General features: G+C 39.5%; 1 protein-coding gene across 1 annotated transcript in view; it reads left to right on the top strand.

Annotated features, from left to right (window-relative positions):
* Positions 1–13,056, top strand: part of HSD17B12 (hydroxysteroid 17-beta dehydrogenase 12) — a 138,296-nt gene extending 125,240 nt beyond the window's left edge. Inside the window, exons 8-11 of the mRNA XM_033120422.1 lie at positions 147–228; positions 1,824–1,889; positions 11,202–11,351; positions 11,609–13,056. Coding sequence (XP_032976313.1) covers positions 147–228; positions 1,824–1,889; positions 11,202–11,351; positions 11,609–11,713 — 403 coding nt within the window. The 3' untranslated portion in view covers positions 11,714–13,056. The remainder of the gene's footprint in view (positions 1–146; positions 229–1,823; positions 1,890–11,201; positions 11,352–11,608) is intronic.
* Positions 13,057–16,832: the final 3,776 nt, after the last annotated feature.

Genomic DNA, 16,832 nt, shown 5'->3' with positions numbered 1-16,832 from the left:
CATCACATGCTGATGAAAGGCAAGGAGAGATGTGTGTTAGAAAAACAGCTGGGTCATTCTCTTTCAAATCTATAGCTCCATCTGTCATTTACAGACAATTGTGTATCTGATTTCATTCTGTTTACTTGGTACATTTTCCTTTTTAGATCTAAAGGGACAATTCTGAACATATCCTCTGCCTCTGGCATGAGGCCAACTCCACTGTTGACCATCTACTCTGCAACCAAGGTGAACAATTTTTGAGTAAATCATGTCGGAATAACAATGAGGACTAATTTTCAGTCTCAGAAATGAGCACAGAACTTTCTTGAAGGTATTTTCTTGGTAGTTTTCAAATGGAATGAGAAGAAAAGGAAAATACCCAACACTAGTTTTAGGGGAGCCAGAGCCAGTTAGAACTGATGGGTATAAACTGTACAAATGGGACACCAAGATCTCAGATCCACAGATGCTTTTTTTCTCCCTGGGGTCTACTGGTGGTAAAGTTGGTATTTGTACTTTTCACAGAGAGCTGGCCGAGGCCAGTTAGCTCAGTTGATCAGGACATGATGTTAATGGATCTAAGATTGGGGATTTGGTTCATGAATGTGTCACCTTCATACAGCATCAGTTCCAAGTCTGCAGAACTGAGTAGAAGGATTGCAGCTAGTTAGCACATAAATACACCTAGTAGGTACAAGATAGACTGGGTGAGAGTGTGGGTACTTTGCCACATTATTCAGAATTCACAGGTGTTTATTGTCACTTCTGGAGCGACACAAGAATTTTCCAGAACTCTCTGTAAGATGTCATAATTTTATACATCACCATTCACCTCTTCACATTACTACTAGAAAGCATTTCCTCCTGCCTGCAGGTCAATAGCAACATCTTCATGTACCTTGTTGAGGCTTAGGATACATCTCTGAAATTAAAATAACCTAACCACTGAGATGCTGAAATTAAATAAACTTTTTTGGGGAAAAATGAGCAAACTTCAATACCCAGTAAGAATGTGTAATATATCAGGGAAGGAAAAGAGCAAAACGCCTGCCTTCTTTTTCATTTGGCTTTTTGTCCATTGGAAACACATGAACTGGTACTGTCTTGTGAGAAAGCTTGGCAAACCCCCCACCCCGGCAATCTGCTTGCTTTCTGTATCTCTGAAACATACGGTGGGCATGTTTAAAATGAACACCACGTTTGCTTGAAGTGATCGGTGAGCTCCAACTGCTTACCTATTCTGCTCCGCAGACACAAGACTAATTATGGGGCCATTATTGATACTTGGCATTTCAAGACTGAGGTTGAGTCCACATTTTAAAAATGGTACATTATGTTTTACAAGTAGATTTAAAGTTGTGCTGTTGGAAGATGGGTTGTCAGGTTCATCTTGGCACTTCTTGGTTCCCATAGGACCGAGAGGGTACTTGCTCTTTTCTTCTCTTTATTGACAACAAAATCCCCATAGAACAGAGTTGAACAGAATTTATATTGTGTTCCTGTTTGAATGGTGCGTGGGGAGGAGGAATGCATCCTTCATTGTACAATAAAATATTTCTTCTTGGAGAGTAATTTTCCGAAAAAAGAAAAAGAGAACCTTTCCCAGTTAAATCAAAATTTGATCTGGATGTTATATTTGGTAAGAGAATACTTAATTTAGTGGCAGATAAAACCGACTTGCGGTGTTTTTTTAAAGGTCTCTTCTGCATTTGAAATAAAAAAAAAATGATTAGAAACTATAGCATTAAATGGTTAGTTTATTATTTTTGTTTCCATGGCTACAGATCAGGCATATTGATGTAATGCATCTGTGGTTTCTTCTCACTCCCACCCCCGCCCAGGCTTTTGTAGATTTCTTCTCTCGGTGCCTCCATGAGGAATATAGGAGCAAGGGCATCTTTGTGCAGGTGAGTAGAGTTTGTTTCAGTTAAGTATTCCTGTTTTTGTGTGGTTTCCACAGCAACTGTTGCCATCTTGGCAACGAAAGAAAATCCCGTTTCTAAGGAAGCGAATGTGACGTTAGCACACTTTCAAAGACATGGTGTCTTTTTTCTCTATGCGCTTTAAGTCTAGATTTTAAGAAATTATTCCCTAGAATTGTTAAGTAGGGATCCCCACAGTAGAACTGAATGTAGTGTAAACTGTTGAAGCATAATTATTGTAAGTTCTTACAGTTTTATTTTGAGAGAATTAGACTATCAATATCTCTCAGCTGCCAGGTATGCAAGTTGTGCCGTGACTGTTCCAAAGCCACTGTGTAATAGCCACAAGAGAGGGTAGAGGGCTGAACATAACTGTCTTCACAAACCAAGGATGATGGCATACGCTGGGATGATCTAGATATGGTTGTGATTTTTAATTCTTTGAAAATTGTGGTAAAATATACATAACAGAAAACACCGTGTACACATTTTTAAGTGTTCAGTTCAGTGGCATTGAGTACATATACACTGTTGTGCAACCATCATCACCATCCAGAATGTTTTTATCTTCCACAACTGGAACTCTGTATCTAGTAAACAATAACTCCCCGTTTCCCCTTCCCCCAGCCCCTGACACCTTTCTGTCTGTGAATTTGACTACTCTAGGTACTTCATGTGAATGGAATCATACCGTCTTTGTGTTTTTGTGACTGGATTATTTCACTCCGCATGATGTCTTCAAGATTCGTCCACGTTGTAGCACGTATCAGAATTTCCTTCCTTTTTAAGGCTGAATAGTATTCCCTTTTGTTTGTAGAGACCACTTGTGTTTATCCATTCATGTGTTGATGGACACGTGTGTTGCTTCCACCTCTCAGTTGCTGTAAATAATTCTTCTCCGAACATGGGTGTACACCTATCTGTTTGAAACTCTGCTTTCCGTTCTTTTGTCTATGTACGCAGAAGTGGAATTGCTGGAGCACACAGGAATTCTTTTTTTGAAGGGGGGTGGATTGCTTTAGTGTTCTCCATAGCTGCTGCCCTATTATACGTTCCCACCAGCAGTGCACAAGGATTTCAGTTTTTCCACATCCTCAGCAATACTTGTTATTTTCTGGGTTTTTTTGTTGTTGTTGTTTTAAATAATAACCATCCTAATAGGTATGAAGTGGTATCTCATTGTCATTTTGATTTATATTTCTCTAATGACGAATGATGTTGAGCACCTTTTCAAGTGCTTTATGCGCCATCAAATCCTTTCCCCATTTTGAAATTAGGTGGTTTGCTTTTTATGGTTGAATTGTAGGAGTTCTCTGTATAGTCTGGATATTAACCCTTTATTAGATAGTATGTTTTGCAAATATTTCCTCCCACTCAGTGAGTTGCCTTGTCACTCTATGGATAGTGCCCTTGGATGCACAAAAGTTTTTAATTTTGATGTAGTCCAGTTTATTTTTTTTCTTTAGTTGCTTGTGCTTTTCGTGTCATATCCGAGAAATACCACCGTATAATGTCGTGAAGCTTTCCACCAATGTTTTCTTTCAAGAGTTTTATAGTTTTAGCTTTTACATTTAGGCCTTTGTTCCATTTTGACTTAATTTTTATAGAGACCTTTGATTTTTATTATGTAGCTACCAGATACAATGCTGTGAAAATACAATACAAAACAGAAGAGGGAGCAAATGTAGGAGTTTTTATGGGTCTCTATCTCAAATCAGCTATTGTTCAACACAAAGAAATAATGGGTCACAGTCTTTCCATGCTCAGGCATATTGTGAACAGTGTCTTGGGAGAAGTTGCATTTCTTACCTCTTTTCTGCTCCGCCCCACCACCTGCCCCCACCTCTTCACATACCCAGTGTTCACTACGGCTTTCCTTCCTGTCGGCTTTCATTCCTATTGCGTTTTTTGTACCCCGAAGCCCCAGATGATCAGTCGTCATAGTAATAGCTAATATTTGAGGGGATACTTTTCCAGGCACAGGGCTACGCACTTCGTGTGTATCCACTTATTTCCTTGCATCTCATATGCTCTCATAAGGTGGTGTGATCATCACCATCATCATCTTTACATTTACGGAAATTGAGGCTTAGAGAGGATAAGCCACTTGCCCACTTTGCACCAGGACTCAGGCCCGAGTCTGTCTGGCAGCAAAGCCTTTGCTCTTACCCACACGCTCCAGGCCCTGGGGACAGCGATGAGTTGGACCCACCTGTGCTCAAGTAGCGATGGAACCAGAAGGTGCCTGACTGCTTAGCTCCTTTCTTCCCTTGTATCTTTAGACAGTCAAGAGGGACCTAAGTGTTATCTAGATGTAGCTTCTAAACCTTTTCCTTCTTTGAGTAGATACTGGTGCTCCGTCACCCACAGCAAGAGGGGCTAGTAGTTAGAGGAAGGGTGCGGTCAATGTTTTGTCATCTTCCGGGGTCAACTTAGAGCCTGCTTCCTTTAACCCCCCCCACCTGAGGTCTTGCCCAAGGGACCCTTAGATGTCAGAGCCCTTTGGTGTTATTCTGACTTGCAACGGCCTGTAAACAGAGGCTGCATTGGGGAGGACAGGGTTTTCGAGAACCATGACTTTTATACTAAACTACCACACTCGCCCTTTCTCCCTTCCTTGACACCAGTCATTTCAGTGCTAGTAGCTCAGAGCTGTAGAATGTGTTGTGCTTTGCTAACAAGGAACAGTAAAGCATTCATGGGAGGTAAGGCATCAATGCTGCTTAATGTGCCATTTTTTCATTCTGATGAACCTATTGTAATCATGCTATTAATTTAAAAAATTTTAAACACCTACTGAGACTAGGCAGGAGTCCTTTAGTCCACCGACCGTGTGACCAGAAGCTGCAACTGTTTCAGTGACAAAAGGAAGTATTAGACTTTGTGAGCACAGATGAGTGATTTCTAAAATTCTATGACTATACAAGACTGATTCCTCTCTCATTCCCACAACTTATTTCTCTCAAAGGTCTTTTCTCCAGATTTACTGCCTGTGAATCTGTTGTGATTAGAAGCTACTACAAAAACACATTAGCACTTGTTTTCCAAAATACTGTATTTTGATTCTTTTCATTTTCCCTAATAATGAAGTATGCATTATGTAATTTCATCGATCATTGTCTTCCTTCATATGAATTCATTCAGGGTTTAAATTGAGAATGAATTTGGTGAAAAAATAAAAATTCCTATGTTGGTGAGGGAAAGGACAGTTGTCATTTCTGTGTGAACACATCAGAATGCTGAAGTCTTGTGTCAGTTCTGACCAGACGGACAAAAAAGATCCGGTCTAAATGAAGCGTAGGGTTAAAAATGATTGGCTCTTTGGTGGTGGTTTATGTCTGCACAATGTTGGGACTAGGAGTCTTTACCAGCTCCTTTCCCCTTCCGCTCCATCCCACGTGCTGTTTCCTGGGTTATCTCGTTACAATCCAAGTCAGGTAATGTTGCTTTCCTTCGTCGTCCTCCAGTGGCTACCCATCATGTGGAGGATTGAATTCAGACGCCATAGGGCCATCGCCTGTCTTGCCCCTCCATTATCCCACCCTGTGCTCCAGCCAGAGTGGACAAGGTGGTGCCTAGGCCTTGCCCTACCCTTGGCAGCGCCAGTGGCTGACTTCTCTGCTGGCATGCCCTTTACCGAACTCCTCTCTAAATCTACACTCCACCTGTCCTCCTGGTCCCTTCACATCTGAGCCTGGGACCCCCTCCATCTTTCTGGACTCAGGCCACAGTTCACCTGCTCTGGGAAACCTTATCTCACCACTTGGCACATTCGGTGATGCCCTCCCTTCTGCTTTTGTATTTATTAAGTACCCCTGCCTGATGCTGTCTGGCCCTCCCCCCCACCCCGTTCACTGTAGTCTTGACAGCTGGGCTCTTTATCTAGTCTCTGTTGCTAATTCATGGCACACTAGAGACCTGCCTTTTGCTTGATGTCACGGAGGACTCCGATTATACATGGCCGTGCTTTGCAGTACACAGGCATCTGTTTTGAAGGCCTTTTAAGCTTCTTGTGTTGCTCCCATATGCCTCTGGTCTTGAGTTTTCAATCTGTATATCTAGAGGGCTGCCAGGCTAACGCAATGTTGCCAAATTTCAGTTTCTTCTAGTCTTGGGGAGGAAAGCTATCTCTTTCGGCCTACCTCCATGTGAATGTACATTGGATTGCTCTTTGGGCAGAGGAAGAGAGCATGGCTTTCAAATTCTAGGTGGTTCTATGTTCAATTCCTTATTACTATGTTTTTCCTTTGCTTTTTCTCTTCCCACCTTTCCCTCAACTTGTTTCCTATAGTTTTGTAAGAGCATTTAAAATTTCCTTCATGAATTCAGATTTGCCATTATATGAGCATTTCCTGGAAATGCAAATAAAGAGTAGCGACAAGACGTGATATAAGTTCCCTGGAAGTGAATTTGGGCCCGATAGGCTCTATTGATTTTTGAATAGAGGATAAGAAGAAGTACATTCTTGTAAACCTTATCAGGAGTGTGCTCTGTCAGGGTGGACTATCTCTTCTCATGATTACCCTATAATTAAAGCACAGTCACAGTTACGCTTCACTCTTTCAAAGGGCAAAGTCGTAAGTCATCTGACCGGCTAGTTGATGGGCCTCAGTATTAGACCCCTCTGTGTCCTGTACCGACTAACCATTAATGCTGAACATGCAAGAACTGACGAACACTAAGATGGCACCCTAAAATTATACTTCTTGAATTCTTACTCCGTAAAGCTTTCACAAGCCTTCCTGTTGCTTTAGAAAGTTTCTATTTGGAAATAATTGCAAATCTACAGCGAAGTGGTAAGGATAAGAATAGTACAAAGAATGCCTGAATGAATACCCATTACTCGGAATCACTGATTGTTAATGTTTTACTCCATTTTTTTATCATTGGAAAGTAAGTCGCATGTCTCATGGTTCTTTACCTCTAAATACTTTAGTGTGTATTTCCAAAGAATAAGGAGAATCTCTTCTACAACCACAATACAGTTACCAACTTTAGAGTTAACATTGATTTACTATTTTTATCTAATTTTCCATTTGTATTCCAACTTGTAATCCCCATAGTATTCTTTAGAGCATTTTTTCCATCCGAGGACCAGGTTTTAGATAGTTGTCCTGTGCCTCTAGTTTTCTTTAATCTGGACTTCATCCACAGCCTTTGTCTTTTACGACATTGATCATTGTGAAGAGTACAGAACTCTTCCCTGCTCTTGTTAATTGACCAGATCCTGAAGTGGAAAACGAATACAGACTTAAGGAAGAAAAGTTCTCTCGAGTGCCTCATAGAAGCTGCAGCCTCTGCCTTAAGAATCTGCACCAGCTACACTGGTGAATTGAATGCTCATAAAAGGCAGATTCGACACCATGTCTAGAATACCGTATTGTGCAAATAGATTGTAGCCTTTGGATCCATGTTTTCCAAAGCATGGGTGTGAACTGTCCTGGTCAGTTTTTAAATTCGAGAAGGCACGTGTAGTCCACAGATGACTACAGGAAAGATGCTCGACCATGTGAAGTTACAGGATCCAGTGTTTGATCCTTAAATACCCGCCATGCACCGTTGGGCATGCATCTTTCCACCACTCCATGGCATTTAAGTCGTAGTAGCCTTTCCGTTCTGAATCAGAGTCCTTCCGAATTGTTCTGTGAAGGCCACACACCTCAGCAGGCTACTCCAGTGGGTGAGAGAAAAGATACCAAGTTGTCTCCAGGGATGTTTTTTTTTAAAAAAAAAAAATAAGCTGAGCAAGGACAAAACATCAGGTTTGCCTTGTGGCTTCGTTAATTATTTTCAGTTTGGGATTCTAATATGAAGACCAAGACACTTGCCCACATCTGTAGCCCACATCTGTGAAGGTCCAGGTTGTTTCAAGCTGGCAGTATTTATAATGGCAAATTGTTGGGCTTTAAGCAACTTTGAAAATTTGTTCGGCCTAAAATACTTCCTATAAAAGTATAGGTACCTTCCTGACCTATTCACTGTAATGTTTCCCTGTGTAAGCAGGAAGATGGATTAATTATTGCTTATTGGGTTTTTGTTTAATTACGTAAGGATGTACCTGGATGACATTTTGACATGTGAGGTATTTCTTGACTTTTACGTAACTTGAAATACTCCTTTTGAAATTCTGGGCAAGTAGCTAGACCTGTAAGTTGGCCTTTGTTTAGACAGATGATCTTGCTTACACTTTAGAGTATTTAAAATTTTGGTTGAAACTCGTTCATATATTACATTGTCCACTTCCTGGTATCATTAATTTTCTCGACCACAGCAGTGGAACGGGCCCCCGGTGCTATTTTTCATCGTTGTCCATACCGAAGTGTTCCGTTGCTGATTTATTCAATAGTTTTTCTTTATGCTTTTATTATGTGCTAGGTACCTTTCTGTTATTTCTTTTCTAAATTTTTTTAATTTTATTTTTCAATTATAGCTGACATCCAACTTTATTTTGTATTAATTTCAAGTGTACAGCACAGGGGTGAAATCTCCACATAATTTACAAACTGACGCCCTCTCCCCCCATCAGCCCAGTACCCACCTGGCACTATACTTAGTTACTACAGTACTATTGACTATATTGCCTGTACTTTACATTCCTATGACTATTTTGTATAAAGAACTCAACACCCTCCCTCCAAAAAAAACCCCAAACCAATTGAAAAATGGGCAGAGGACCTGAATAGACATTTCTTCAAAGAGGACAAGAGACACATGAAAACATGCTCAGCAGCACTATTGTCAGAGAAATGCGAATGAAAAACCACAGTGAGGTATCACCTGACACCTGTCAGAATGGCTGTCATCAATAGGTGCTGTTATAAGCATTGGCAGTGTAGCAGCAAATAAGAGCATGTCTCCATAGAGCTTACGTTCCAGCAGTGGATGCTGTCCGGTGATTAGATTTGGTTTTCGGTACTGCCTAGCCTTCCTCCTGCTTCACACATACCTGATGTTCGAACCATCCTGAACTGCGTACAGTTCCCTGAGAACATCACACTCTCTCGTGGCTCCTTTTCTTTGCTCCTGCTGTTCCCAGTATCCAAAATGTCCTTTCCTCACTTGTTTACCTGGCAAACTCCTCCACTTCATTTAAGGCTCAGCTCCAAAGTGACTTCACTCTGAATCCTTTCCATCCTCTCCTAGGGCACACTAATCACCTTGACGTTAATCCATTGTGGAAAATAGATACCCTTTTCAGAACAGAATTTACATTTCTTAGTTGGGAAAACCTGACTTGGAATTCCTGGGTATGTGCCTTGTCTCCACCTTCAGAGCCAGGAGGCTCTCTGGACTACTGTCTGGATGGTTTAGCTGAACGATGAGTTAACTTATGGCACCCTCAAGTGGTTCAGCCAGGCAGTGCGACTTAATTCCTCTACAGGATCAAAATAGTCCAGTTTATGCCATATGTGTGGGGGAGGAAGAGTTAGAATATCATTATGTAATTGGGAGCTATCAGACCATCTTTATCTCGAGAGAAGCGCCAAACTTTACAGTACCCTTAGCAGGTTTGTGATCTATATATGGGAAAAGTTTTTTAATCTTCACTTTTTTGTAACCAGGAAATCTGAGGCATAGAGATATGACGTGGTTTTGCTTACATCCCTTCATTATTTGAGACAGAGTACATGCATATACTCCCTTTGGTTTTGTTTGCTCCTCAGCTTGGTGAACTAACTTTTCTTCCCTTACCCATTGTGAGAGCGTCATTGAACTCTCTGCACTTCATACTGTGTGTTAGTCGGAGATCTCTCTTTGGTTTGTGCTCATACATTGTATCCTTGCGGCAACAGGCTTTTAAAGTTAAAGACCTTTTTGACAAAGGTTTTTGTTCATTAAGTGAGGGATAAGGGTATAGTGGTAATTGCAATAAACAGATTCTCCAAAACCAAAAGTCACGTAATCACATTTGGCTCAGGTGTTGAGGTACATTGGGAATGTTAATTTACTGGGTGTGGGTTTGTGGTTGCAGGGACTAAGGGACAGAAAGACGGTGAGTGACAGTAGTTAGGCCCTTAGGTTCTCGGTTCCTAACAGGCAGGCTGAAGTTCTAGCTCACCTGTTAAGGAGGGTCGGTTGTATTTCTTGACCCATTCTTGGGAGTGAGAAAAACACAAAACATAAAACAAAGAAACAAAAATCTTAAGAGACATGGGAAGACTCTTTCCAGCCCTCTCAGCAGGAAAGAAATCCATAGTGTGAAATACATCTCAATTTTACTTCTACCTCTGGTGATGATGTTTTTGACTTTGACCACCATGTGTTGGAACAGATACTCTTTAATAGAAGTTTTGTAATTCATACCCTTTCTTGCCACACGTGAGATTAAACAGAATACAGTCGCTTTTGGGTGAACATCCATACCCAAGTTATTTCAAACTATAGAAAGAACCTCTTATATCATGAGTCAAGACTCGTTTTCGTAGGGTTTCCTTACTAAAGGGTTAAGCATATGCAAAATGTCAGCAGCCTAAGCAATCAAGAACCTAACACTAGTTAAGTTCCTCTAACAGGGAATGTTCAGATTTGTCATCCCACACCACTCCTGTCAAGTGTCTTTTAGTTACTTAAGCTGTTTCCATATTGTTATACTCTCTCCCCAACAAAGGAAAAAGAAGTAAAGGGAGGTAGTCCTCTCTTATCAATAGCAAAATTTATAAAACTCAGAAGCAGTTGTACACGTGAAATTTATATAATATTATTAATCAATGTTACCCCAATATATGAAAAAAGAAAAGAAACTCAAAAGCAGATTGGTAAGAAACTAAGGAAGAAAAGTGGTAGCCCTAGGCTGAGAAAGTGAAATGTTTATTGTATAGGGACCAAAGCTGATAGAACAAGCTTAATTAACCGTAAATGAGGGAGAAAATTAGTATTCTCTCTTTAGGAGGATGAGATGTCAGAAACCTCCTACTTGGTGGTTCTGTTCAGTCAGAGTAGAAAGAGCAGTGTGTCTTGAAACTGTGCTTTTTAGGTTTGTGTAATGCCTTCTTTTTAAAGGTTCAGAAAGTATTTTCTGCTTGTTTTTAACACTTTCTCTAGTATCAAATTCTGTTTTATTGAAAGATTGATTTATTACAGTTTGTTTTATGTCGTGTGTTCTGTCACGCTGGCTTTAGATAGCTGCTTCTCTTTTTTTTCTCTCTCTCTAAAGACACAAACTTTATATTTCATCCACTGAATGGATGAAATAGATGTTTCTGCCACTCAGAGCAATCAAGCATCACTGTGAATTCCAAGTTTATGGCCTTGTTAATCAATGGCTTTTTTGGGGGGGTGGGGGGGTTGCCCTTCTAGAGTGTCCTGCCATACTTTGTAGCTACGAAAATGACGAAAATCCGAAAGCCAACTTTGCAGACACCTTCTCCAGAGATGTTTGTGAAGTCTGCAATGAAAACAGTGGGTTGGAAATCCCGAACCAATGGATACCCGGTCCATTCTCTTATGGTAGGTAGATTTTTAAGTCCCAATCAGTACGTGGGTTTGGGGTTTTCTTTCCCATGGAGTCACAAAATAGCATGTGATATAACAACACGTATATATTGTCTAGACTTACTAATGAGTCATCCATTTTATTTTAAACACTCAAGAACTTTAAAAATCTACCTATAAATAAAACGGTGTTATAGTAAAACATGATCATGTGCTTTAATTTAGCTCAAATTTTAGGCTATCATTACATATCTCTCCATTTCTTTTTCTAGGGTACAATAATCTCAACCTTGCCTTCGTGGTTATATTTTAATGTCATCATGCGTTCTGTCAAGTCTACGCGGGCTCGCTATCTGAGGAAGGCCAAGAAGAACTAAGCATTGATAAGCGCATGGAGTGACGTGGCTGGATGCTCCAGCCTGGGCACGTTCATTGCGAGTCGCCCACCAGCTCCAAGAGCTTCAGCTGTCATTTGAATCGTTACTAATAGGGCTAAATGTGGTCAGAATTGGCAAGAAAGCAGAAATTTCTTTCAGGAGTTCCTGGCATATATTCTGGATGCTACTAGGAATTATTTTGAAGTTTAACATAAATGCTCATATCAATTGGATATAGAATTAATATTAGCAAGAACAGCTTAATAGGCAGAAGCAGGATGATAACAAATCATAGAATGATAGAGTCCACATTTTCATCTGGCCCCAAATGCCAATGATGATGATTCTTGTATTTCCTCTGAAACATTCTTTAAAAAGTCATGGCCAGCTACTCTTTCTTGTTTTTAACACTTTCAGGGGTGGAGGTCAATTGCCTCTCTTATGGGAGGACATCCTGCAATGTACATAGCTCTTTGTGAGGTTCTCTAAAAGCATGTCCCAGTTTATACATTTATACAGAACTGTTCTTTCTCAAAGGTAGCTAGCTAATGACACAAAAATAATTCATGAAATAGGGAATTTTTGACCCACGAAGCCCATGAAAATATGGTTTTCTCTAATACATTTTCTTCTCAGTTAAATGTATGTAAATACTGAATGCTATATGGTATGATTTACAAAGAAAACAGGACCAAATGTACATTAGACTGGCAGCCACCGATGGTGTCGCTGAAGCCTGACCCAGGAAAGCAGCCTGCTTGGACCTAGGCACTAGTTTCCACACTGCATTAATGCCGCTTACAGCTGTGCCAACAGGCTACTCGTAGAACAGTAATGATATCAGAGAAGTGGCATATATTTTTTAATTGGTACCCTATAGATACTGATATAATTACTTCTAATGAAAGATGATACAACCATGGTGTTGATTGAAAATATATTTCTTTGGTGCTGGAAATTAAGACCCCCCTTTACCCTGGCTTAATGGAAATTAAGACTTACTTTTATCCTGCTACATAACTTGTTTGGGGAAAGGGCCAAGCAATAAGTCAATGTTGGGAAACATGCAACCGGGAAAGTAGGTCTTTACCTAGGCTGTGGTTCCAAGGCTCTGAGTTTTCAGCACCAGTAAATTCAGGGGGAGAAAAAAAATTAAATTGGGTGGTTTATGTGTTCCTAGCTTTTAATTTTGTCAGCTAACGACGTAAAACAAAAACAGAAAAACCAAATTACCATCATTATATAAAACACAAGACCTTTCAGCATACAGAAAGTAGGAAGAACATAATTTCAGAATAAGGAATAGTCATTTAAATTGAATAAATTTAACTCTATGAAAACCACATTGCCTTTTTCTCTCTCATTTTGTTGTAGACATGGTGAAACCATAGTGACCTGGGCAATACTTCATTTGATTTCACGTAGTGGTTGGTTGGTTGGTTGGTTGTGGTGGTGCTGGCTATTCGTGGAGAGTTGGTAGAGGCCGGGAGGGATTGGTTTACAGTATACAAAATTCTTTTTATCCAGTTAGAAAATAATTGTATTCTGGTTAGGAAAAACCTTAGCAATCTCAAAACTTCTGAGCTATGGATTTGACTGCTTCAGCTTAGCAAATAGCCTCTTGTATTTGACACTAAAGGTTGAAGATGACGAAATGAAAAATCTATGTTTCCAGGCACATGAAAGAAAGAGTGTACTAAAAGAAACTGGTGTTCTCAAACCCTTCGGAAGAGTGAAACATAATTTTTAGACTTAACTTTATATTGACTTGATTTTATAGTCTGATGTATGCTAAAGCTTGAACCCAAAGAGTAGAGCAGAAAATGGTATTATTGAATATTTATGTAGAATCAGCTTACCTCACAACATAGAAAGCAGATTTTAATTTAGTGTTCTTTCATTGTTCTTTCAGTGAAATAGCATGGGGGGAGACATGAGAGGAACTGTCCCGCACACATAATGATCTGTGCCATTCTGATTGTCCTTGTGTCAGTCCCACATGCACGGGGAATAAATAAATACAAAGTGTGATCAAACAATACAGTGAATGTTTAAATACAGAAAAATGTATTGCAGTAAAAGACACATTGCCATTAATCCCCTCAAAATACTTCCCTTTGCTTCAAACACACTTATCCCATCGTTCTTGCCACTTTCTGAAGCAGTTCTGGAAGTCCTCTTTCGTGAGTGTCTTCAGTTGTGTTGTCATGGCTGCCTCAATGTCCTGAATTGATTCAAAAATGTTTACTTTTCATGGTCATTTTGACTTTGGGAAAGAGCCAGAAGTCACGGTGCCAGATCCGGTGAATAAGATGGATGAGGACACACTAATTTTTTATTGGACAGAAATTGCCGTACCAGAAGCAATGTGACATGGAGTCTTGTTATGATGGAGGAGGATGTACGGCACTGAAAACATACCTTCTCTCAACTGTAGTTCACACCCGACTGACGGCACCGAACAAGTTGAAACATGTCACACTGTTACCAAGGTTCGATACATTGCTTCCTGTATTGAAGATCCCTGCCTTTCCGTTGGATGGCACTCGGCAGCTGCTTTTGCCATATTGTGTGATCACAATGGAAAGACTCTGTGTTACACATTGCTTCTGGTACGGCAATTTCTGTCAAATCAAAACATTATGGTGTGTCCTCATCTACCTTATTCACTGGATGTGGCACCGTGCGACTTCTCGCTCTTCCCCAAAGTCAAAATGACCATGAAAGGAAAACGTTTTGAATTGATTCAGGACATCGAGGCACGACTAAAGACACAAAAGAGGACTTCCCGAACTGCTTCAGAAAGTGGCAAGAACAATGGGGTAAGTGTGTTTGAAGCGAAGGGTAGTGTTCTGAGAGAGATTAATTGCAATGTGTCTTTTACTGTAATAATTTTTTTTAATTTAAATATTCACCATAGTTTTTGATCACACCTCATAAATGCTAAAGGTGATATTACTGGTCTCCATTTCCTCAAAGGTGGTCCTGTCCTGAAAAGATGAATTCCGATTTCTCATTTGATGTTTATTGCATTGAAATACACTAGAACTGAACTTTATATGGAGTGAACATCAAAGCTGATACCAAAACAAATGGTGCTGATTCAGTATGGAAGAAAAAATTTATTGTGATAATAATACCTTAGAATGAAATGAGCTTCAGTAGTACTATAATTTCTTAGGTCTACTGGCATAAAAAATTACATGCGATTTAGGTGGTCCTGGATTCTGCTACTTTGCTCTGTAGGTTACCAATGTCAAAACAAATGCATCAAAGCTTTTTTATTTAATATGTTGGAAACTAAGTTAATTTTAAAAATTCAATACTCACTACTTTGTGACATTCTAATATTTTATATTTGCATGTTTGTGCCACTCATCTCATGATGCAAAATATATAAATATGGACAGAATTTAAATTCCCTTGTGGAAAGGTAATTCTTTTTTATTGAGATTTATATGAAGACATCTAGAAATGGAACATTGTGTCTAGTGTGAACCATTAGATGAAAAATTTTAGTGGAATGAACATGTTACAACTTTGTCCACTTTCCTTGTATGTGTGTCATTGAACACTAAGCAAACTGGGTACTACACAAGGTAATCCTAAAAGGATATAAGGCAAGTTTGTCTTTCTTGTCACCAGTTTCTGGACATGCCATGTGTGTATTAATCGAGTGCTACGCATTTGCCATTTACTCTTCTGGGTGCTGGAGAAACTGCAGTGAACACAGCAGACAAAAATTCTTGCCCCAATACTTCTGAGCTGGGATCGGGGGGAGCAAAGGAGGGAGACAGATAATAAGCAAACGGAACACTAATGTAGTGTAAGCGCCATGTGATACAGGAAAAAATGCAGCAGGGTAAGGAGGATGGGGAATGGATGTGTGTCGAGGTGGGGGTGGGGGCTTGTGATTTTGAACAATGTACTCAGAGCAGGCCTACGTGTGCGCAGGCCTTTGGCCAGACAGGTTTGAGCGAACCTTTCAGTTACCTGAGGGAAGGGCATGTCAGGAAGAACTGCCTGTGCAAAGAGCCCAAGGAGAGAGCATACTTGGTATGTTCCAAGAGGAGCTAAGAGTACATACCGTACATACTGAAGTATACACTAGGTGATCTGTTCCCTGAAGATTTCAGAGAACTTGCTTTAGTTTGGCTGTGACTTTCTAGTATTAAATTCCCTTTACATTCTTGGTCACATTTCACTATCTTTATATACTGCTTAATTCAGTTATTAGGAATTTTTACATCTGTAGTTAGGAAATTGGCTTGCAGTCTTTCTCATACTTACCTGGTTTTCATATCAAGTGTATAACTTTATTAAATGAACTGGGGAGTGTTGTTTATTTTTCTATTCTCTGACAGAATCTGTAAAAGATTTTAACAATCTTTTCTTTGAAAGTTGGTAAGAACCATCTGGCCCTAGTATTTATTTGTGGGAAGATTTTACACTGATTGCTTTAATGGTACTAAGACCACTCAGGGTTTCTATTTTTCCTTGAGTCAGTTTTAAAGAAAAAAAATGTTTAAGCATTTACTCATATTTTTTTTCAAATTTATTAGCATCAAGTAACTCAAGGACTTCAATATTTTTTAAGCTTCTGCTGGATATGTACTTACATTTACATTTCTGATATATTTTGTGTCTTCCTTGACCATTCTGTCAGAAGTTCATCTATGTTATTAATCTTTTTAAAGTACCAACTTTTGGCTTTGCTGATCTTCTCTGCCCTTTTCTTTTTATGTGCTCCTGCTTCCTGGGGGTTTATTCTGTTCTTTTTTCTTTTTTCATAAATAGGACATGTATTTCATTCATGTTCAGTGGTTTTTTAATTCTTACATTGACATCTAAGGCTCTAAGTTTATTTGATTATCTTTTGCTACACCCCACAGTGTGTGTGTGTGGGGGGGGGTCCACAAACGTGTACATACACACACTTCAGTGCTAATATTTAAAAATTTACATTATGATTTCTTTGACCTATGAATTATTTAGAAATGTGTTTTTAAAAACACAGATTTAAGTTTTTATAAATGTATTTCTTTAAAAATAACTTGTATTAGTGTCACCATTAATAAGACAATTTTATGCGCATTCTGATATGATGGACTGAAGATAT

The sequence above is a fragment of the Rhinolophus ferrumequinum genome, chromosome 11 (assembly GCF_004115265.2).
Source record: "Rhinolophus ferrumequinum isolate MPI-CBG mRhiFer1 chromosome 11, mRhiFer1_v1.p, whole genome shotgun sequence".
NCBI lineage: Eukaryota > Metazoa > Chordata > Mammalia > Chiroptera > Rhinolophidae > Rhinolophus > Rhinolophus ferrumequinum.
The sequence above is the reverse complement of the archived record's forward strand: the minus strand, read 5'-3'. Positions and strand labels throughout refer to the sequence as shown.